Here is a 17570-nt window from a genome sequence, read left to right on the forward strand (position 1 = left end):
CCCCCCCCCCCCCCCCCCCACACCCTGATGACATAATCAACTTTGGTCTCTTCCACCGTCACATTGAGGCCAAACGTAAACTGGAGGAACAACACCTGATATTTCGCCTTGGCAGCTTACAACCCAATGGCCTTAACATTGACTTCACCAGCTTCAAAATCCTTCTAGCTCCAGCCTTAACCCATGTCCAGCCCTCATCCTCTTGACCTGACCTAATATGTCCATCTTCCTATTCACCTAACGGCTGTCCACCCTTCCCACAGATCAATCACAACAACTCCTGATCTGCATTGGCCTGTCATCATCTCTCCTATCCTTCCCCCTGCCCCTCACCCTTCCACCCTGACGGAGGGTTTCAGCCCAAAATGTTGACGCTCCTGCTCCTTAGATGCTGTCTGACCTGCCATGCTGTTCCAGCCTCACACCTATAAGCTAGAGCTCTCTCTATGCTGCTAGAGTGAAAGGACAGCTTGTGAGTGTAAAACTGTTTTGCTAAATTGCCTTGCCAGGGGTGTGACTATGGGATACTGCTTATGTTGGTGTAGTTGATGATTAGTGGTTAAATCATACAGGTACTCTTGCTGTAATGCATGTTTTGTTAGCGCAAATTGGCTGTAACACGATTGATGAATAGTGGACGTTGTTTGGATAATGCAAACTTTCTACAATGCAGTATAGCAATTTTCTATAGCAATTTCACTACAATGCAATTTTCTGTGGTGATTTTCTATAGCGCGAGGTCACACAAGAACGCAACTATCATGTTATAGGAGAAATACCTGTATACTATTTCACTAAGTATTTCAATAGAATTAAAGTTGTGCCAATTGTTGTCTCATTTGTATTTTAACTGTGTTGTAAGAATAAAGCCTAGTGGTGGACCACTAAATCATATCAGGAACACAGCATTTCACACTTGCTTTTAAATAAATGTAAAGTTAGGGTCTAGGCTATTTCCTTACAATACCTGGGATGGAAGGGGGTCGTGAGGGTGGGGATTGTTGTGGAAATCTGGTCTGGTCCATAATGTGAGGAGTTCAAAAATGGAATTTTTGGAACAGCATAGAGCTAACCAGAGACCAAGTTACACTGGAACTGGTATTAATGATCTCACAGCGAAGATGTCTCTAGGTAGCATTGGATGCAACATGATTGATTAAATTTTACATTCAGTTCAAAGGTGAGAGGAGTGAGTTCAAGATTAGTTTCATAAAATCCAATAAGAACAATTATGAGGATATGAAAGGAGAGCTGCAACAGTGAATCAGCAAAGTAGGTTGAAAGATAGCTTAATAGTGATTCAATGACAGATGTATAATGGGATATTCCACAGTATTCAGAATAGATACATTGCAACAAGTACAAAAAATTCCAAAAGACAGATGCACGGTTAACCACATGGTTAACCACAAGTGTTAAAGATAGTATCAAAATGTAGTGATTAGAACCAGGGCAAGGTGGATCTCATTAACTATGAGATTCTGGATTGTGGTTGTTAATGTGGGCCAATCTTGGAGCCCTGGCCGACAGATATAAGGAAGAAATTCAGAGAATGTCCCAATCCTAGGGACTGGATCTGAGCTGGCTGATGAGAGCCCATATACATACCACACGTAAATAAAGGGTGCCGTGGTGATGGGATACCGGCCGCTGTGCAGTTATTTCACAAACTAAAAGAAAAATCAGGTAATTATGCAGACAGGTGGCATATCAGAATATTGGAGCATGTAAAGAAAAACAGCAAACACTAGCCAGAAGTTAAAAAGGGGGAAATGTGTGAGTATAAAAGAGTGCGAGCCAGAAATATAAAACAGGTGTTAAGAATTTAGAATTTCCTTAAATATTTAATAAAGAAAAAAGTTAACAAAGTAAGTGTTGGTCCTACAGAAAGTGGGAATGATGAAATTAAGATGAAAATTAAGGAAATGGTAAATTCATTGAACAGATCATTTGCATTGGTTTTCACATTTGAAGATACAAATAACATCCCAGAAGCAGCGACACATCATGAAATGGCTGGGAGGGAGGAATTCAGGAAAATAACAAACATGAGATTGGGCCGGTGGGGGGGGGGGGGGGGGGGGGGGGGGGTGGTGTTTGAGACAGTTGTTGGAGTCATGGGTTGACAAGTGCCCAAGTCCTAAGGGATTCCATTCCAGAGTATTAAAATATGGCTGGTGAAAAGTTGATGCATTGTTTTTAATCTGCCAAAACTCTCTTGATTCAGGGATAATCCCATTGAATTGGAAGATAGCAAATATAATTTCTTAATTCAAAACAGAGTGATTCTGAAGGCAGGAAACTACAGGGTAATTAGCTTAACGTCTGTCACAAGAGACATATTCAAAGCTGTAATTAACAAAGTCATAATAGGGCACTTGGATAAGAAAAGCCAACATAGTTTTGCAAAAGGGATATTATATTTGACCTATCTATTGAAGGTAAATGTGCTGTGCATAAAAGGGAAATCAATGGTTGTACTGTACTTTTCCAGAAGGCATTTAATAAGGTGGCACATCAAAGAATATTGCAGAACATAAAAGATTGCAATGTAAGCAGTAGCATCCTTATATAGATAAGTCTTTGGTTAACATGGAGCAGAGCAGGTGAAAACTGATCTTTTTCAGTTTAGCGAGATGAAACAAATGGAATGTCACAGGGATAAGTGCTGGAACTCAAGTGTTTATATAAATTATTTAGATAAAGAAACAGAAGACATGGTTGCCAAATTTGCTGAAAACACAAAGATAGGTAGGACATTAAGTAGCAAAGAGGGAAAATAGTTACAAAAATATTTTGTTAGCTAGAAGAAGCAGGCAAGGATATGGCAAAAGGAGAATAATATGGGAAAATGTATTGTTGATCGTTTAGGCAGGAGAACATTATCTCAATGGTGAGGACTGCAGAGTTCTAGAATGCAGACGGATTGAGATACATGACTTGCCAAATAGTTAAATGACAGAGTAGGCTATTGGCCTAGTCCTGCTCTTGATTCATAGGTTTGTGTATATGTTCTGTGTTCAGAATGAAAATGAAAATTTTAATATCAGGGCGTCAGTTCACTGGAAGACATTATAGATTAGAGAGCATTAGGGTGATTGTGGAATGAAAATCAGTGCGGGTTGAGGCATGCTCAGCAGAGTTTTGCATAACCTGAAATTTACAGAAGGGAGAAGTTTAGAGATTGGCCAGAAATACATGAGAACAATCAATTGAAAAATGAATGATTGTTTCAAATGCAGATCTGCTGAGATCAGCTTTTGGGCCTGACATCTAAAGAAAGTCAAACTGGCAACACAGGCTGTCCAGGGAAGCTGCACTGGGCTGATATCAGGTATGGAGAGACCGTCTTATGAAGACAGGATGAGTAAGTTGAATGTGTACTCATTAGAATTTAGAAGAATGAGAGGGAACCTTTTTAAAATATACAAGATTCTTAAGGGACTGGATAGGGTAGGTGCAGAAAGGTTGTTTCTACTTGTGGGCAAATCTAGGACCAGGTGGCATATTCTCTGAGAAAGGGGTCACCCATCTAGAACAGAAATGAGGATGAATTTCTTCTTTCAGAGGGTATGAATCTTTGGTAGTCTTTACCAGACAGTTGTCGAGGCTGGGTTGTTAAGTATATTCAAGATTGAGATAGACATTTTTAATTATTAGGGGAAATCAAGACCTATGGGGAAAAGGCAGGTAAGTTGAGTTGAGGATCATCAGATCAGCTTTGATCTTTTGAATGACACAGCAGTCATGATGGCTGAAAGGTCTATTTATGCTCCTATGCCTTATGGTCCGAAATGTGATTGAAAATTAATCTTGGTATCAAATATGATACCAAAGTTGCGAACAGTCTGGAGCAACTTCACTAAGTTGCCATTCAGGGAGATCAGCTGGCACAAGGATATAAGGTTGTGGCCGGAACAAAGAAAATGACTCAGTCGCCTCAGTGTGCAATTGTTTCTGTTTATGCATTACAGGATAATGGCTAAACAGTCTGATAACGTAGAGATAGGGAAATCGAGCGGGCTGGTTTTGAATACCTGGAGTACATCCGTGAACATATGTAAACTGTCACACGATCTTGAAAGATATTGCTGAGGGGCAGAAAGTTGATGATGAATGGGAGGTATTAAGCATACGTCCTTTGGAGACACTAGAGGTAATAGGGCAAGAACACAGAAAAGAAGCCCAACTGGAGCAACGCAGTGTCTCTAATCAGGTAAAAAAGGATGAGAATAGGTAAGCAAGCTCTCACACAGCTGGACAACATGGCGAGATATCAGAAGAGGAAAGTGTGATCAACTGTGTCAAAGGCAGTGGGCCAGAAAGGCTGTGGCAGGGCAAGAAAGATGAGAAGCACGTTGTCTTGGAACAAGGGGACTCAAACTTAAGAGTTATAGGGAAAATGGGCATGCAATTGGGAGATAAATCAATCATGGACTTTACAGAGGGAAAGGAAAGTCGGATATGAAATGGTAGTTTGCAAGGATATAGGGATCAGGTGTTATATACGGTGGGAATAATGGCAGATTTGAAAGTCTCTGTAATGCCACACTTACATGAATCCATCTGTACCAATTCACTGGCTTCAGGATTGTTTCTCACACCAGGTTTACATATTTGTATCACAATTCATGCCCGGAAAAAGTTTGTACAAATACAGCCAAATGTATCTACGCACCTTTTTGGTTCACCCACAGCAACACACACAGAGACACAGCAACTTACACACACATACATATATAAATATACATATAACCAGATTAAACTTACCACAGTGCAGTATAAGGTGCAGACAAGACCAGTTGCAACAAGAACACCCCAAAGGTCAAATCCAGTTACTGTTAAAGACAAAAGTTATTCCAACTTAGTGGTTTAATTTTCTTTTACACAGGAATAGTTTAACTTATAAAAGTATAAATTACCTTACAAATTAAATATTGGTCCAAAAAAAGGAATGAATCAATGCTTAAGCAGAGGCCACATGAAAGGTGGGGTGGGGGCATTTAAGTAAATAAATGCAGATGAATAGACGGAAAGGAAAACAAGATTTATTTCCCATCTTTGCACTTTGATTAGACAGCGATAAGGAGATATGGATAGTGACAGAACAACAGAGGGAGGTGAGAGAAATTTGTGCAAAACACAATGAAAGATTAGTAATACAGAAATGTTGAGAGGAGCCAGCAGAAGGATGGTGTAGGGCATGGTACGGAAATAGATGAAAAACAAAAGGCTAATTGAAACTGATATTGAAACAGGAAACAGAGCCAGGTAAAGGGAGAGAGCTAAAAAAAAATGAAATCATGAAAGAAAAAGGATAAAAATATTTGAAGAGGAACAGGGAAGCATCATACAGAGTGAGGTGGCAGGGTGGTATGGACAAAGAAAGAGACAGACAGACAGACAGCAGTCAGAAGCAAGGGCAGGGGTGTGGATCCCAGCTGAAAGCTGCCTGAGTAACATCCAGTCCCTCAATCAAGCACTTAACTTGAGAGAAATCCCCCCGTTACAAGCTATGCGCAGGGTAGCAGCAATTGTGCATCCTAAGTGATGACAGCAACACTCTCAGATGGGTTAATTTTAAGATAGTGGACTAAAGCCCGTAACGTGCTGTTAAATGGTCTCTGAAAGATCTTAATCAATGGGTGGACTGGAAGGCCAAATCTGGGCTGTCCCATCCAAAATTTAATTCTGATGGAGACAAGAAGGTGCAGGTTATGGTTACGATACCATTCTGTTTAATGAACTGCCCTTCCCACTTCCAAGCTCACCACCTCTGGGAGCAGACGATTCTGTCCGACAATTCTGATAACAGAGGAAGCAAAAGTTGCAGAAATGAAAATGTAATAGAATCTATCTTAAACTTCTTAATAATAATAATCTGATCCATAATATTAATGCTACCTTAATAACTAATATTTAATTGTTATCTTAAAGCACAGATAGATTATTGAAGGTGATATTCCTTTGGCTGTATATCAGGTTTTGTCAATATTGAGTGATATTAAAAACACACTGGAGAGAAAGGCAGGCTTGGATGAAACTGAATTTTATTACATTGGGAAGTGTGAAAGCATGTCAATTGCTTGTAATTACAATGAAATATTAGTCTGCTGTAACATTTGGATGTGATCAACAAGCAAAATAATTTGGCATTATTTATGCCAATCTTGTCATATCATGTGGCCACCACCAGCATAATGAAATTTTCCATCCTAAGTCTTTGCTTCCTAATGCACACCAGGAGCTGTAGACTACAGCAACCACTTAACACGGTTAATTCTCCCACAGGAGAATTTGATGCAGAATACCAGGGAATGGGAAATGCTGGCAGGGAGAAACGAACATCGGACATTTGAGACTTTATGAAATGAATGTCAATTATTAGCTTCAACTCTCCAGAATGGACAACTGGTCATTGTCACTTTGTGGATGTTTTGTGACCCTACACATTCCCTTATAAATTTTTCAGTTCCTCCTTTAACTAGAAATTTTCTATTCAACCTGTTTACTCCTGTTATGACACACCTCTGGAACAGATGGGACTTGAAACTTGGCCTCCTGGTCCAGAGGGATACACATTGCCATTACACCAAAATAGCCCCCTCAGTGTACTTTCCCAATCAAAACCAAAAGAACTGTGGATGCTGTAACTCAGGAACAAAAACAAAGTTGCTGGAAAAGCTCATCAGGTCTGGCAGCATCTGTGGAGAGAAATCAGTGTTAACGCTTCAGGTCCGGTGACCCTTTCTCAGACATCTGGAACTTGTGCAATTAAACCCAGGCCTACTTGCTCAGTGGTAGAGATACCTTCACCACACTACAACAGCCTCATCCTCTTAGGATTCGACTGTACAGTTATTAGTTAACAGATGTGTAAGGAATGTAAATTTGTGCTTACCCTGATTCAATGCTAGTGCAGGAGCATAAATGACAATTCCAGTGTACAGCACCTGTAAAAAGACATCCAATATCATTAATCAATAATCTCAAGCAGAACCATGTCCAATATTAAATTAACAACATCACCCAGTTGATGAAATTAGTGAATTCTCTCTAGCTTGGGCTTTAGGCTCATTGGTAGGATTGAGAGACCTGACTGAAACATGAATGTTTTTCTGTCCAGCTTCTCACTGTACGATGCTAACTTAATTTATCTTCTCCTGGTATCTTAAACAAATTGTCGATCATTGCAAATGAACCTAGACAGTGTCCATAGGTTATCAAATAAAGGCAGGAAGTTTTGGAACTTTGGTTTTCTCCTTCTTCATCAACAAACAATTTAAAACTCAAGTATCTTGGAAATATTTTGGCGTGGTAGAAGATTTGATACTCACAGTTTGAGTGATGAAGAAACAGGTCCCAATGTACCGAACTATTTTGTTGTACCTCATACGTAAATACTGGAGAGAGAAAAACAAACAGTCAGTGTTGAATAACTTATGTTTACAAAGGTTCTGCATGTAATCTTACATATTCTTGCCGTATTAGGAGGAAACAGGATTGAGACAAGATTTCCCTCTTCTGTCAAGCAACTTTGCTTTTGTTCCTAAAACGTTCATATTAGTTGAGCTAGAAATCAACAACCAGCTGTGTAAATCCGTAATCCCTTCTTTGGAAAATCCTGAAATAGACATCATGCCTGGATCCAAAGAAAGTCCCAGCAGACAGGTTGAGGGCTGTGGTGATCTTCTCTGCTATGGGTAGTGTCATTACCGTTGGGCACCTAGTGGTTTTCTATATGTTAGCCCAAGTAATGTATACCAGAGTGGGTTCATATTGAGTCATGTATCTGGAAGTTTATTAACAAATAACTACCTATACTGTGACATATCAGAATTCCACATGCAGTCCAAGTTGTATGCTTACTTAGATTACTATTATATTGTACAAATCAATAATGAGCTGATGAACCAATTAGTAGACAGGTTGACTGCTTGACTGCTTAACTGCTGAGTGATTGAATGAACAGAGAGCAAGAAGGAGACCTCTTATACGAGACCATCACATGCACCATGTCTTAAAGGTATAGTGCCTTTCTGAGATTGAATGAATGATACAACAAACACTACCTTAGACCTGAGCTGCACCGCAGTTGACTTGACAGAGACATGGTATGTTATGCTCAACTTTCTATGTCTTTATTTCCAAATTATTATTTTGGCCATGTTCTGAGGTCCACAAACAAAATCAGCTAAACACAAAAAACCGAAAGCCTATTAGCAGAACTTAAAAGACAGTAAAAACAGTTTAAATCTTTCTCCTCTTTTCAGAATTCTTTTACACATTGGATTAAAGAATCCCAATGGTGTGGATAAGGGCCTTTCAGCCCATCAAGACTGTACCCTCTGAAGAGCATTTCACCCAGACCCACACATGCCTGTATTTATCATGGCTAATCCTGCTAGCCTGCACATTCCTGGATATTACAAGGCAATTTAGCATGGCCAATCCAACTAAGCTGCACTTTATGGATCCACATCCTTCATTCACTTCAGATTAGAGCCTACATTCACAGATCATTTCAATCACATAAATAGCTTTTTCTAGTCATATCTCATCTTTGGACATTAGCTTGATTCTTTTTGGGTGTTAAGCTCAATTAGAAATGACATGCAGTAGATTTCAGCACTTTTTCCAAATAAGTTCTTTTCCTTCACCAACAACTCCATTCTTTTTCCTGGAAAGTGCTTGAAGTTGAACTGGTATTTTCTCTCCATTATCAATACCATGTAGTTTCATTTCTACAATGTCATCTGCTCAGCTCAACTTTATCATCACAGATCTCAGTTCTGGGCTGGACAATTACAATACTGTTCTAAAGGTCTGTCACCTCTCAACTTCCATCCATGATTTTATACACTTGTCTGTTACCTGTATCCAAACTGTCACCCATTCATCCATTGTCCTACTGCTCACTGATCTACCTTATTGGTTCCTGATCTGGCAGTCACATTTGAAATTCTTGTTTTCTGATACTTCGATGGCCTCATATCTCTCTATTGCCTTGAACTCCTCCATGTTGCAAGCATATAAGAGGTCTGTATTTCTCCAATTCCAGCCACTTGAGCAACCCCAATTTTGGTTGCTCCAGTATTAGTGACCATGTCTTCAGCTGCCTAGGTCCTAACCACTGGAATTCCCACTCTACACCTCTTTGTGTCTCATCTTTCCTTCCAGTCAACCTCAAAAGCTATCACTTTGATCGAATCATTTGGTCACCTGTTCTAATAGCTAATTCTGTGGCTTGACATCAAATTTGGCCTCGTACAGCTTCTTTGAATTATCTTGTGAGTTGTTTTACTACAAACAGTACACATGATATAAATTCAAGTGCTAGCCATGAATTGGCTTCAGAATGAATGTCTGTTTTATGTTTCGGTAAAGTTGATGCGCACATTATTTCAGAATTAATTCCATGACCAGGGAATTGAGCTGGTTAGAGTTCAGTTTCAAAATTTCCTTCCCCTCAACTTCTGCATCTATTTATCCCAGCCTCGTTGCAGGATGTGATACTTACTGGAATTCAGTTGAACAAGTTCTAGGAACTCCCCAGTTCCACCTCTAAGTGGCTATTGTTCATCTATATACATAAATACCAGATGTTGACATTTATTTAACTGTTGTACTTCACTGCTGAAAGCACTGACTGACAAACAATAAGTGTCTTTGTTCACGCTAAGTATTTCAGATTTTAGAGTCATAGATTCAAAGAGATGTACAGCACAGAAATAGCTCCTTCGGACCAACTCATCCATGCCAACCAGATATCCTAAATTAACCTAGTACCATTTGCCAGCATTTGGCTCATATCCCTCTAAATCCTTCCTATTCAGTTACCCATCCAGATGCCTTTTAAATGCTGTGATGTACCAACCTCTATCACTTCCTCTGGCAACCCATTCCATAAACACACCATCCTCTGCGTGAAAAAGTTGCCCCTTACGTCCCTTTTAGATCTTTCCTCTCACCATAAAACTACGCCCTCTAGCTTTGGACTCCCCCAACCCTGGAGGGAAGACCTTGTCTATTTACCCTATCCATGCCCCTCATGATTTTATACAACTTTATACAGTTACCCCGCAGTCTCCGACGCTCCAGGGAAAATAGCCCCAGCCTATTCAACCTCTCCCTGTAGATCAAAACCTCCAAACCTGGCAACATCCTTGCAAATCTTTCACGAACCCGTTCAAGTTTCACAATCTCCTTCATATAGCAGGGAGACCAGAACTGCATGCTGTGTTCCAATGGTGGTTTAACCAATGTCCTGTACAGCTGCAATATGATCACCCAATTCCTATACTCAATGTACTGACCAATAAAGGCAAGCATACCAAATGCATTCTTCACAATCCTGTCTACCTGCAACTCCACTTTCAAGGAACTATGAACCCGCACTCCACGATCTCTTGTTCAGCAACAATCTGTTAGACCTTACCATTAAGCGTATAAGTCCTGCCCTGATTTGCCTTTCTAAATTGCAGCACCTCACAAGTATCTACATTATTTTCCATTTGCCACTCCTTGGTCCATTGGGCCATTTGATCAAGATCCTATTGTACTCTGAGGTAACCTTCTTTGCTGTCCACTACACCTCCAATTTTGGTGTCATCTGCAAAATTACTAACCATACCTGCTATGTTCACATCCACATCATTTGTATAAATGATGAAAAGCAGTGGACCCAGCAATGATCCTGTGGTGCACCACTGGTCACATGCCTCTAGTCGGAAAAGCAATACTCCACCACCACCCGCTGTCTTCTACCTATGAGCCAGTTCTGTATCCAAATGGCTAGTTCACCCTGCATTCCATGTGATATAACTTTATCAACCAGTCTAAAATGAGGAACCTTGTCGAGCACCTTACCAAAGTCCATATAGGTCACATTCATCACTCTGTCTTCGTCAATCCTCTTTGTTAATTCTTCAAAATACTCGATTAAATTAGTGATACCTGATTTCGCACACACAAAGCCATGTGGACTATCCCTAATCAGTCCTTTATTTTCCAAATACATGTAAATCCTATCCCTTAGGATCCCCTCCAACAACAAGCCCACCACTGATGTCAGACTTACCGATCTATAGTTCTCTGGTTTTTCCCGACCACCTTTCTTAAATAGTGGCACCACATCAACCAACCTCCAGTCTTCTGGCTATCAATGATACAAATATCACAGCAAGGGGCCCAGCAATCACTTCCCTAGGTTTCCATGGGGTTCCAGGTGTACCTGGCCAGGTCCCGGGGATTTATTCACTTTTACGCATTTTAAGACAACCAGCCCCTCATCCTCTGTAATTTGGACATTTTTCAAGATGTCGCTATTTATTTCCCCATTTTCCACAACTCCCACATCCTCCTCCACAGCAAACATTAATGCAAAATACTCGGATGATATCTCCCCCATCTCCTGCGGTTCCACACATATGCTGCCTTGCTGATCTTTAAGAAGCCCTGTTCGCTCCCTAGTCACTCTTTTGTCCTTAATGCATTTGTAGAATCGCTTTGGACTCTCCTTATTTCCCAAAGCTATTTCATGTCTCCTTTTCACCCTCCTGATCTCCCTTTTAAGTATAATCCTCCTAACTTTATACTCTTCTAAGGATTCACTCGCTCTCTGCTGTCTATACTTAACCTATGCTTCTTTCTTATTCTTGATGAAAACCTCAATTTCTTTCGTCATCCAGCATTCCCTTCACCTACCAGCTTTGTCCTTCACCCTAACAGAACATTCTGTCTCTGAAATCACTATCTTATTTTTGAAGGTTTCCCATTTTCTGACCATTCCTTTACCTGCAAACATCCGTCCACCAATCAACTTTTGAAAGTTCTTGTCTAATACCATCAAAATTGGCCTTCCTCCAATTTATAACTTTAACTTTTAGATCTGGTCTATCCTTTTTGATCACTATTTTAAAACTAATAGAAATATGGTCACTGGTCCGAAAATGCTCCCCCATTGACATCTCAGTCACTGCTTTGCCTTATTTCCCAAGAATAGGTCAAGCTTTGCACCTTGTCTAGTAGGTACATCCACAAATTTTCTTGTGCAAACTTAACAAATTCCTCTCCATCCAAGCCCTTCACACTTTGGCAGTTCCAGTCTAAGTCTGGAAAGTTAAAATCCTCTACTATAACCATCCCATTATTCTTACAGATAATTGAGAGCTCCTTATAAATTTGTTTCTCAATTTCCCACTGAATATTGGGAGGGTCTATAGTACAATCCCAATAAGGTGATCATCCCTTTCTTATTTCTTGGTTCTACCCAATAACTTCCCTGAATTTATTCCCAGGGATATCCTCCTTAAGTAAAGCTGTAATGTTATCCCAAATCAAAAACACCACTCCCGCTCCTGTCTTGCTCCCCTTTCAATCCTTCCTATAACATCTATACTCTGGAAGATTAAGCTGCCTGTCCTGAGCTGTCATGTCAATCCCTGAAGCATGTCTCTGTAGTTGCAATGATATCCCCGTCCCTGTTCCCAAGTATGCCCTGAGTTCATCTACTTTACCTGTTAGGCCTCTTGCATTGAAATGCAATTTAATTCACCGGTCCTACCTCACCTTCTCCTCATAGTATATTAGACCCCTTCCAATTGACATGCAATCCATGCTTCTTATACAGGTCACTTCCACCTCAGAAGACATTCCAATGGTCCAAAAATGTGAATCCTTCTCCCCTGCACCAGATCCTCTGCCAGGCATTCATCTGCTCTATCCTCCTATTCCTACTCTCACTAGCACGTGGCACTAGGATTAATCCAGATATTACAAACCTTGAGGACCTCCTTTTTAAATTCCTGCCTAACTTTCTATATTGTCTCCTCAGAATCGCTCATCCTTTTCTCTTCCTATGTCACTAGTTTCAATGTGTACAATGACTTCCTGCTGGTCCCTCTCCCCTTTGAGAATATTCTGCACCCTCTCTGAGATATCCTTGATCTTAGCACCAGGGAGGCAACACACCATTGCGATGTGTCGCTGTTGGCCATCCACCCCACCCCTCTACATTTTCCAAAATAGCATACTTGTTTGAGATGGGGATAGCCATAAGAGACTCCTGCCTGACGTGTCTCCCTCTCCTACCTTTTCTGGAGGTAACCCATCTACCTGACTGGATCTTTGGATTATCTCCCTTCCTGCAGCTGCCATCTATCACACCCCGTAGCTCCTGTAAATTCCTCATTGCCTCTAACTGCCACTCCAACCAATCCATGCAGGCCAATAAGACTCGCCATAAAACACACTTCCTGCAGACAAAATCACGAGTAACACAGAAACTCTCCCTCATCACCAAATGTGACAGAAGGAGCACATCATTCTACTAAAGGCCAACTTTGCACCTTAACAATCTACAGACCCAGAGAATAGCATAGTCTTACTGCTCTAAAAAACACTACTCCAGGCTAACTTAGTACCTATGTTTTCAAATTTTTAAAGTTTAATCAAGAAACAGATCTTAATAAAACATCAAAAAAGAGTCCACTCTACTCATTATCGTAGATTTACAAAAGGAAAACAGTAAGGTTAGAAAGCCACTGAGTTGCTCTTCTACTGTGCGCTCTCCCACACAGGTTTCTCCAAGGTTAGATGTGAATTTTACTGTTTTTTATTTTTTCTTAGACAAACCTCTGATGTCCAGAGATATTTAAAATTAAACAGCAGAGCAGTCAGCTGTGCAGATTGACTACTGGGTCAGACAGCAGTGCAGCTATTTCTCTGTTTGTTTCACTTCCTATGTGGTCACTCCATTTATCTGTTTTCCTTATTTTAGAAGTGTTGTTGCTTTGTTCTTTTCTTTTCCCCAAGGTTCCAAAATAATGCAAATGCTTAAAAAGCAGTAATTACTTCTCCCAGAATTTGAGGAAATCAGCTCCAACACTGAAAATACCTCAAAAAAGGAGCAGCTCTTACAGACACAATGTTTTTCCCCATCCTCCAACTTGGAATACCCATTTTGTTCTGCATTTTACATATAACAGTGATCAATTTCAAAGTGTTTTGTATTCACCAGGTTTGACCAATGTTTTTACTGAATACTGCTTTCAGTAAGGATGTAGAGCATGGACAGGATGAATAGCAGTGCGTTACCTGAGAGACATGCTCTGGTGATTTTATTGCTCTAAGAGTTAGGTTGGATTTTTATGGCATCTATAGTACATAAAATACATGCTATGGAAACACAGGTATATTGGATATCTTTTTCCTCAGCAGATATTCCTGATCTCCCCCTCAGCAAGATACTTTGTACCTTTTCTCAGCGGTCTTTTGTATTACCTGACATATTTGCTGAACAATTTTTAATTTTATGATGCTTTGTTTTGAAATCATCGACAAAGGAAATAGCTCCTTTTTATCTTCTCTTTTTTTCCCCCCACTTTCTGATCTTGTATGTGAATGATATTTGAGAGAATTTATTGTGAAGAAGTTGACTGCTGGGTCTATAACAGCAGTAACTGCAATTTAAAAATGTTATATTGGCAACAAAGCACTTAGGAACTTACTGAGGTACTGGAGGGCAAAACATAAACACTTCTTTTGGCGTAAAAGGATTCCTCATTTTTCACTTAAAACCTGTCATGTTATAAGACGTATTAAGGTGCTTCAGAGGAACATCATCAGACAAGGACTGGGCACAAATTTGGAGAAATTTTGTAGACCAAGGGACTAAATGTAACAATATTCAATTTAGAGCTCCAGATCATTTTTGTAACAAGCTCTTTCATGATGACATCAGATCACATGGGATTGAAACCTGATGGAAGAAGGCAACAGTGAAGCCCTTCTCTACTACGTTCACGTGCATCATTTCTGGGCAATAAATGCCAACAGTTTGCACTAGCCTTGTGTCCAGTGATTACATGCCCTTAGCCTAACCCTAACCCAGGTTTCTAATTAAAAGTCCTATCAATATTAGATCAGGTAACCACATGTCTGGCAGACTGCCGTAAAGAAGAAAAAAGAGCAGTGAAGAGGTTTAGGAAGGAATTTCAAAACTCAGGAACTAGACAGCTGAAAACACTGCCAGAATAAAACAAAGTACCACAGTGTTGGGACCTGAAATAAACAGAAACTGCTGGAAAACTCAGCATATCTGGCAAAATCTGTGGAGAGAGAAACTAAGTACAAGCCTGATATAACTCTTCTTTGGATCCTTCTGAGTTCTGAAGAGTCATACTGGACTCAAAACATTAGCTCTGCTTCTTCCTGTGTAGACATTGCCTAGCCTCCTGCATTTCTCTAGTGCTTTTTATTTCTATGTCACTACTAATTCAATGAACCAGGTCAGGGTGCACACAAAACTAGAGCTGAAGGAGCACAGTAATCACAGATGATGGTATTTCTGGAGGGGTTAAAGAAACAGAGAACTGATGTCATAGAAGGATTTGAAAACAATTATGAGAACGTATGAACATGAAAGTATAAAAGTTAATTTAGATCAGCGTGCATGTGGCTGATGGCTTAATAGGACTTGATATGAACTATGACACACAAAGTGGAGTTCTAGACGACATCAAGTTTATGAAGGATGTAATTTAGGAGTCTTGCAAGGAGATCACGAGAGTAATCAAGTACAAAGGGAGTGGAGGTAAGGCATAAAGTTTCAGACAAGCTGAAACAGCTGTGGAGATAAGCAACGTTATGCAGTTAGTCTTGAAGTCAGAGGATTATGAATTTGGAAATCAGCTTTTGTTCTTACCTCATAAGTACTGGTGATATTCAGTCTGTAAAATACAGGCAGGAAGAATTCAGCACTGACGATGATCACGATGGCGTAGGTAAAGCAGAAAATCAAGAACATGGCCCCAAAGCGATAAACCTCTGCTGGCGTCCCAATCACTGTAATTGCGGACATAAAGCTGGATGCAAGGGACAAAGCCACAGGAAATGCCCTCAGCTGTCTGTTTCCCAACAAATACTGGACATTGCTATACTGGCCCCTAGCTTTAATTGCCTGATAGATTCCAATGAGTGCTGAAGTAACCAGCATAAGTACAAATACGACATAATCCCACGCAGTGAACTCACCCACAGCAGTGCTGGGAGTAGACATTTCCAAATTGATTCAAAGTCGGGGCTGTACACTTCAGAGTTTGAACAAAAAGTTTAAAAATAAACTTTCTGAAAGCTTTGAGTATCAACACAAGTTGACAAAACTAAAGTTTTCTGAAAAGACTCAGGAGAAAACATCAGGGGAATTTGTCTAATTGTTCTGTGCATTTCATGAAAATGCTAAACAATAAAGGAAATTTGTAACAGATGTGGTAGAGATCACAAGCAAATGTAGACTACAGCTAGAACAGAGATACAGAAAGCTCATGTCACACATTGATTCTTGGCCTCTCAAACAACACAACTCCAAAAAATCCTTGCACTGCACCTACCTGATTGAATGACAAGTCACCTTACTTCCCAATTTATAAAGGATCTACTGGTTGACTATTGATTAATTCTATCAACTAATTTCAAATGAATTTTCCAAACACCTAATTTGAGAAGCAAGCATTAGCCATCACAGACAATATTTATATTTGAAACTGAAGTGCAGGTTATTGCATGTTTTGCTGTATGTAAGCATTTGAATATTTGGATCTGGAATCACAACAAAAGATGTGCTGGTCTTCTCCCTCACTGCTTCTCTTGTGTTAACATATTCTTTCCTTAGTCGTTTTTCCTTTGAACCTGGACAGCCTCACAGTTGAGGTTCCTGTGAGTGGCTGCCTGTTATTTTTGGCTGTATCCTCCTCTTCTGGAGGGGGTAGAGATTCCTGTTTGTTGGAAATCTCAACCCTATTGCCTCAGAAAGATCGTCTCAGTCTGTACAGACCACCTACTGGGAAGAGAATGGAATATTCTCTGGCGGGAGTGGAAATGGGGCGGGGGGGGGGAATTATGTGATGGCGGGTGGAGCTTCCGTCTGATTAATTACAAACTGAGAAACCATTCACGGCCTTCCTTCTGCTGGAATCGGGATCCAACGGAAGGTAGGCGAAGGACTTGGCGCCAGAGAATCCTGTCAGGTTTTTTTTGCCGCCTTCCTCAGGGGAATTCAGGGAAGGAGCCGCCGGAAGGTATCCCCTTGGTTGTCCGGGCGGTGCCCTGTTCCCCCCGATGACTGTCCCCCCGCCCCCTCTTGGTACCAACACATAGTGACCATCACTGACCAGCAGCAGCCCCTGACCTGGCGTGTCCGCCACTGCAGTTGTTGCTATGTCCGGAGATTTCTTCCGTTTGGGCAGCTAGAGAAAGGGACCGTGGTGATTTCCTGTGGATGATGTAGTTCATTTCTATTCTGTATCATAAAGTTCCAAAACTAAAGAGGACTTTCATCCTGACAGGACCATGTCAGTGTTTATGCTTGTACTTGAACGATTGGTCAAGGTGAATGCGAAGTCAAAGGTTTTCTTCAGAGTTATCTTCAAATTATTCTGATCCCAGCTGATTTTAAAAAAAATTCATCTTGGATCCAGCATTTATTGACCATCCCTGGAAGTCTACCACACTATCAATGGACAGTTCAGACCACAGACTAGTATCTGGATTGATAGATCTGATTTGATTTT

The 17570-nt window shown here is 40.5% G+C and overlaps 1 protein-coding gene across 1 annotated transcript in view; it reads right to left on the bottom strand.

The window, feature by feature from the left end:
* Positions 1 to 17017, bottom strand: part of LOC125462862 (sodium-coupled monocarboxylate transporter 1-like) — an 81862-nt gene extending 64845 nt beyond the window's left edge. The window contains exons 1-4 of the mRNA XM_059653229.1: positions 15707 to 17017; positions 7338 to 7403; positions 6902 to 6953; positions 4771 to 4838 (exon numbers count right to left, since the gene is read on the bottom strand). Coding sequence (XP_059509212.1) covers positions 4771 to 4838; positions 6902 to 6953; positions 7338 to 7403; positions 15707 to 16060 — 540 coding nt within the window. The 5' untranslated portion in view covers positions 16061 to 17017. The remainder of the gene's footprint in view (positions 1 to 4770; positions 4839 to 6901; positions 6954 to 7337; positions 7404 to 15706) is intronic.
* Between the last annotated feature and the right edge of the window lie 553 nt (positions 17018 to 17570).

The sequence above is a fragment of the Stegostoma tigrinum genome, chromosome 21, assembly GCF_030684315.1.
Source record: "Stegostoma tigrinum isolate sSteTig4 chromosome 21, sSteTig4.hap1, whole genome shotgun sequence".
NCBI classification, from domain to species: Eukaryota; Metazoa; Chordata; class Chondrichthyes; order Orectolobiformes; family Stegostomatidae; genus Stegostoma; species Stegostoma tigrinum.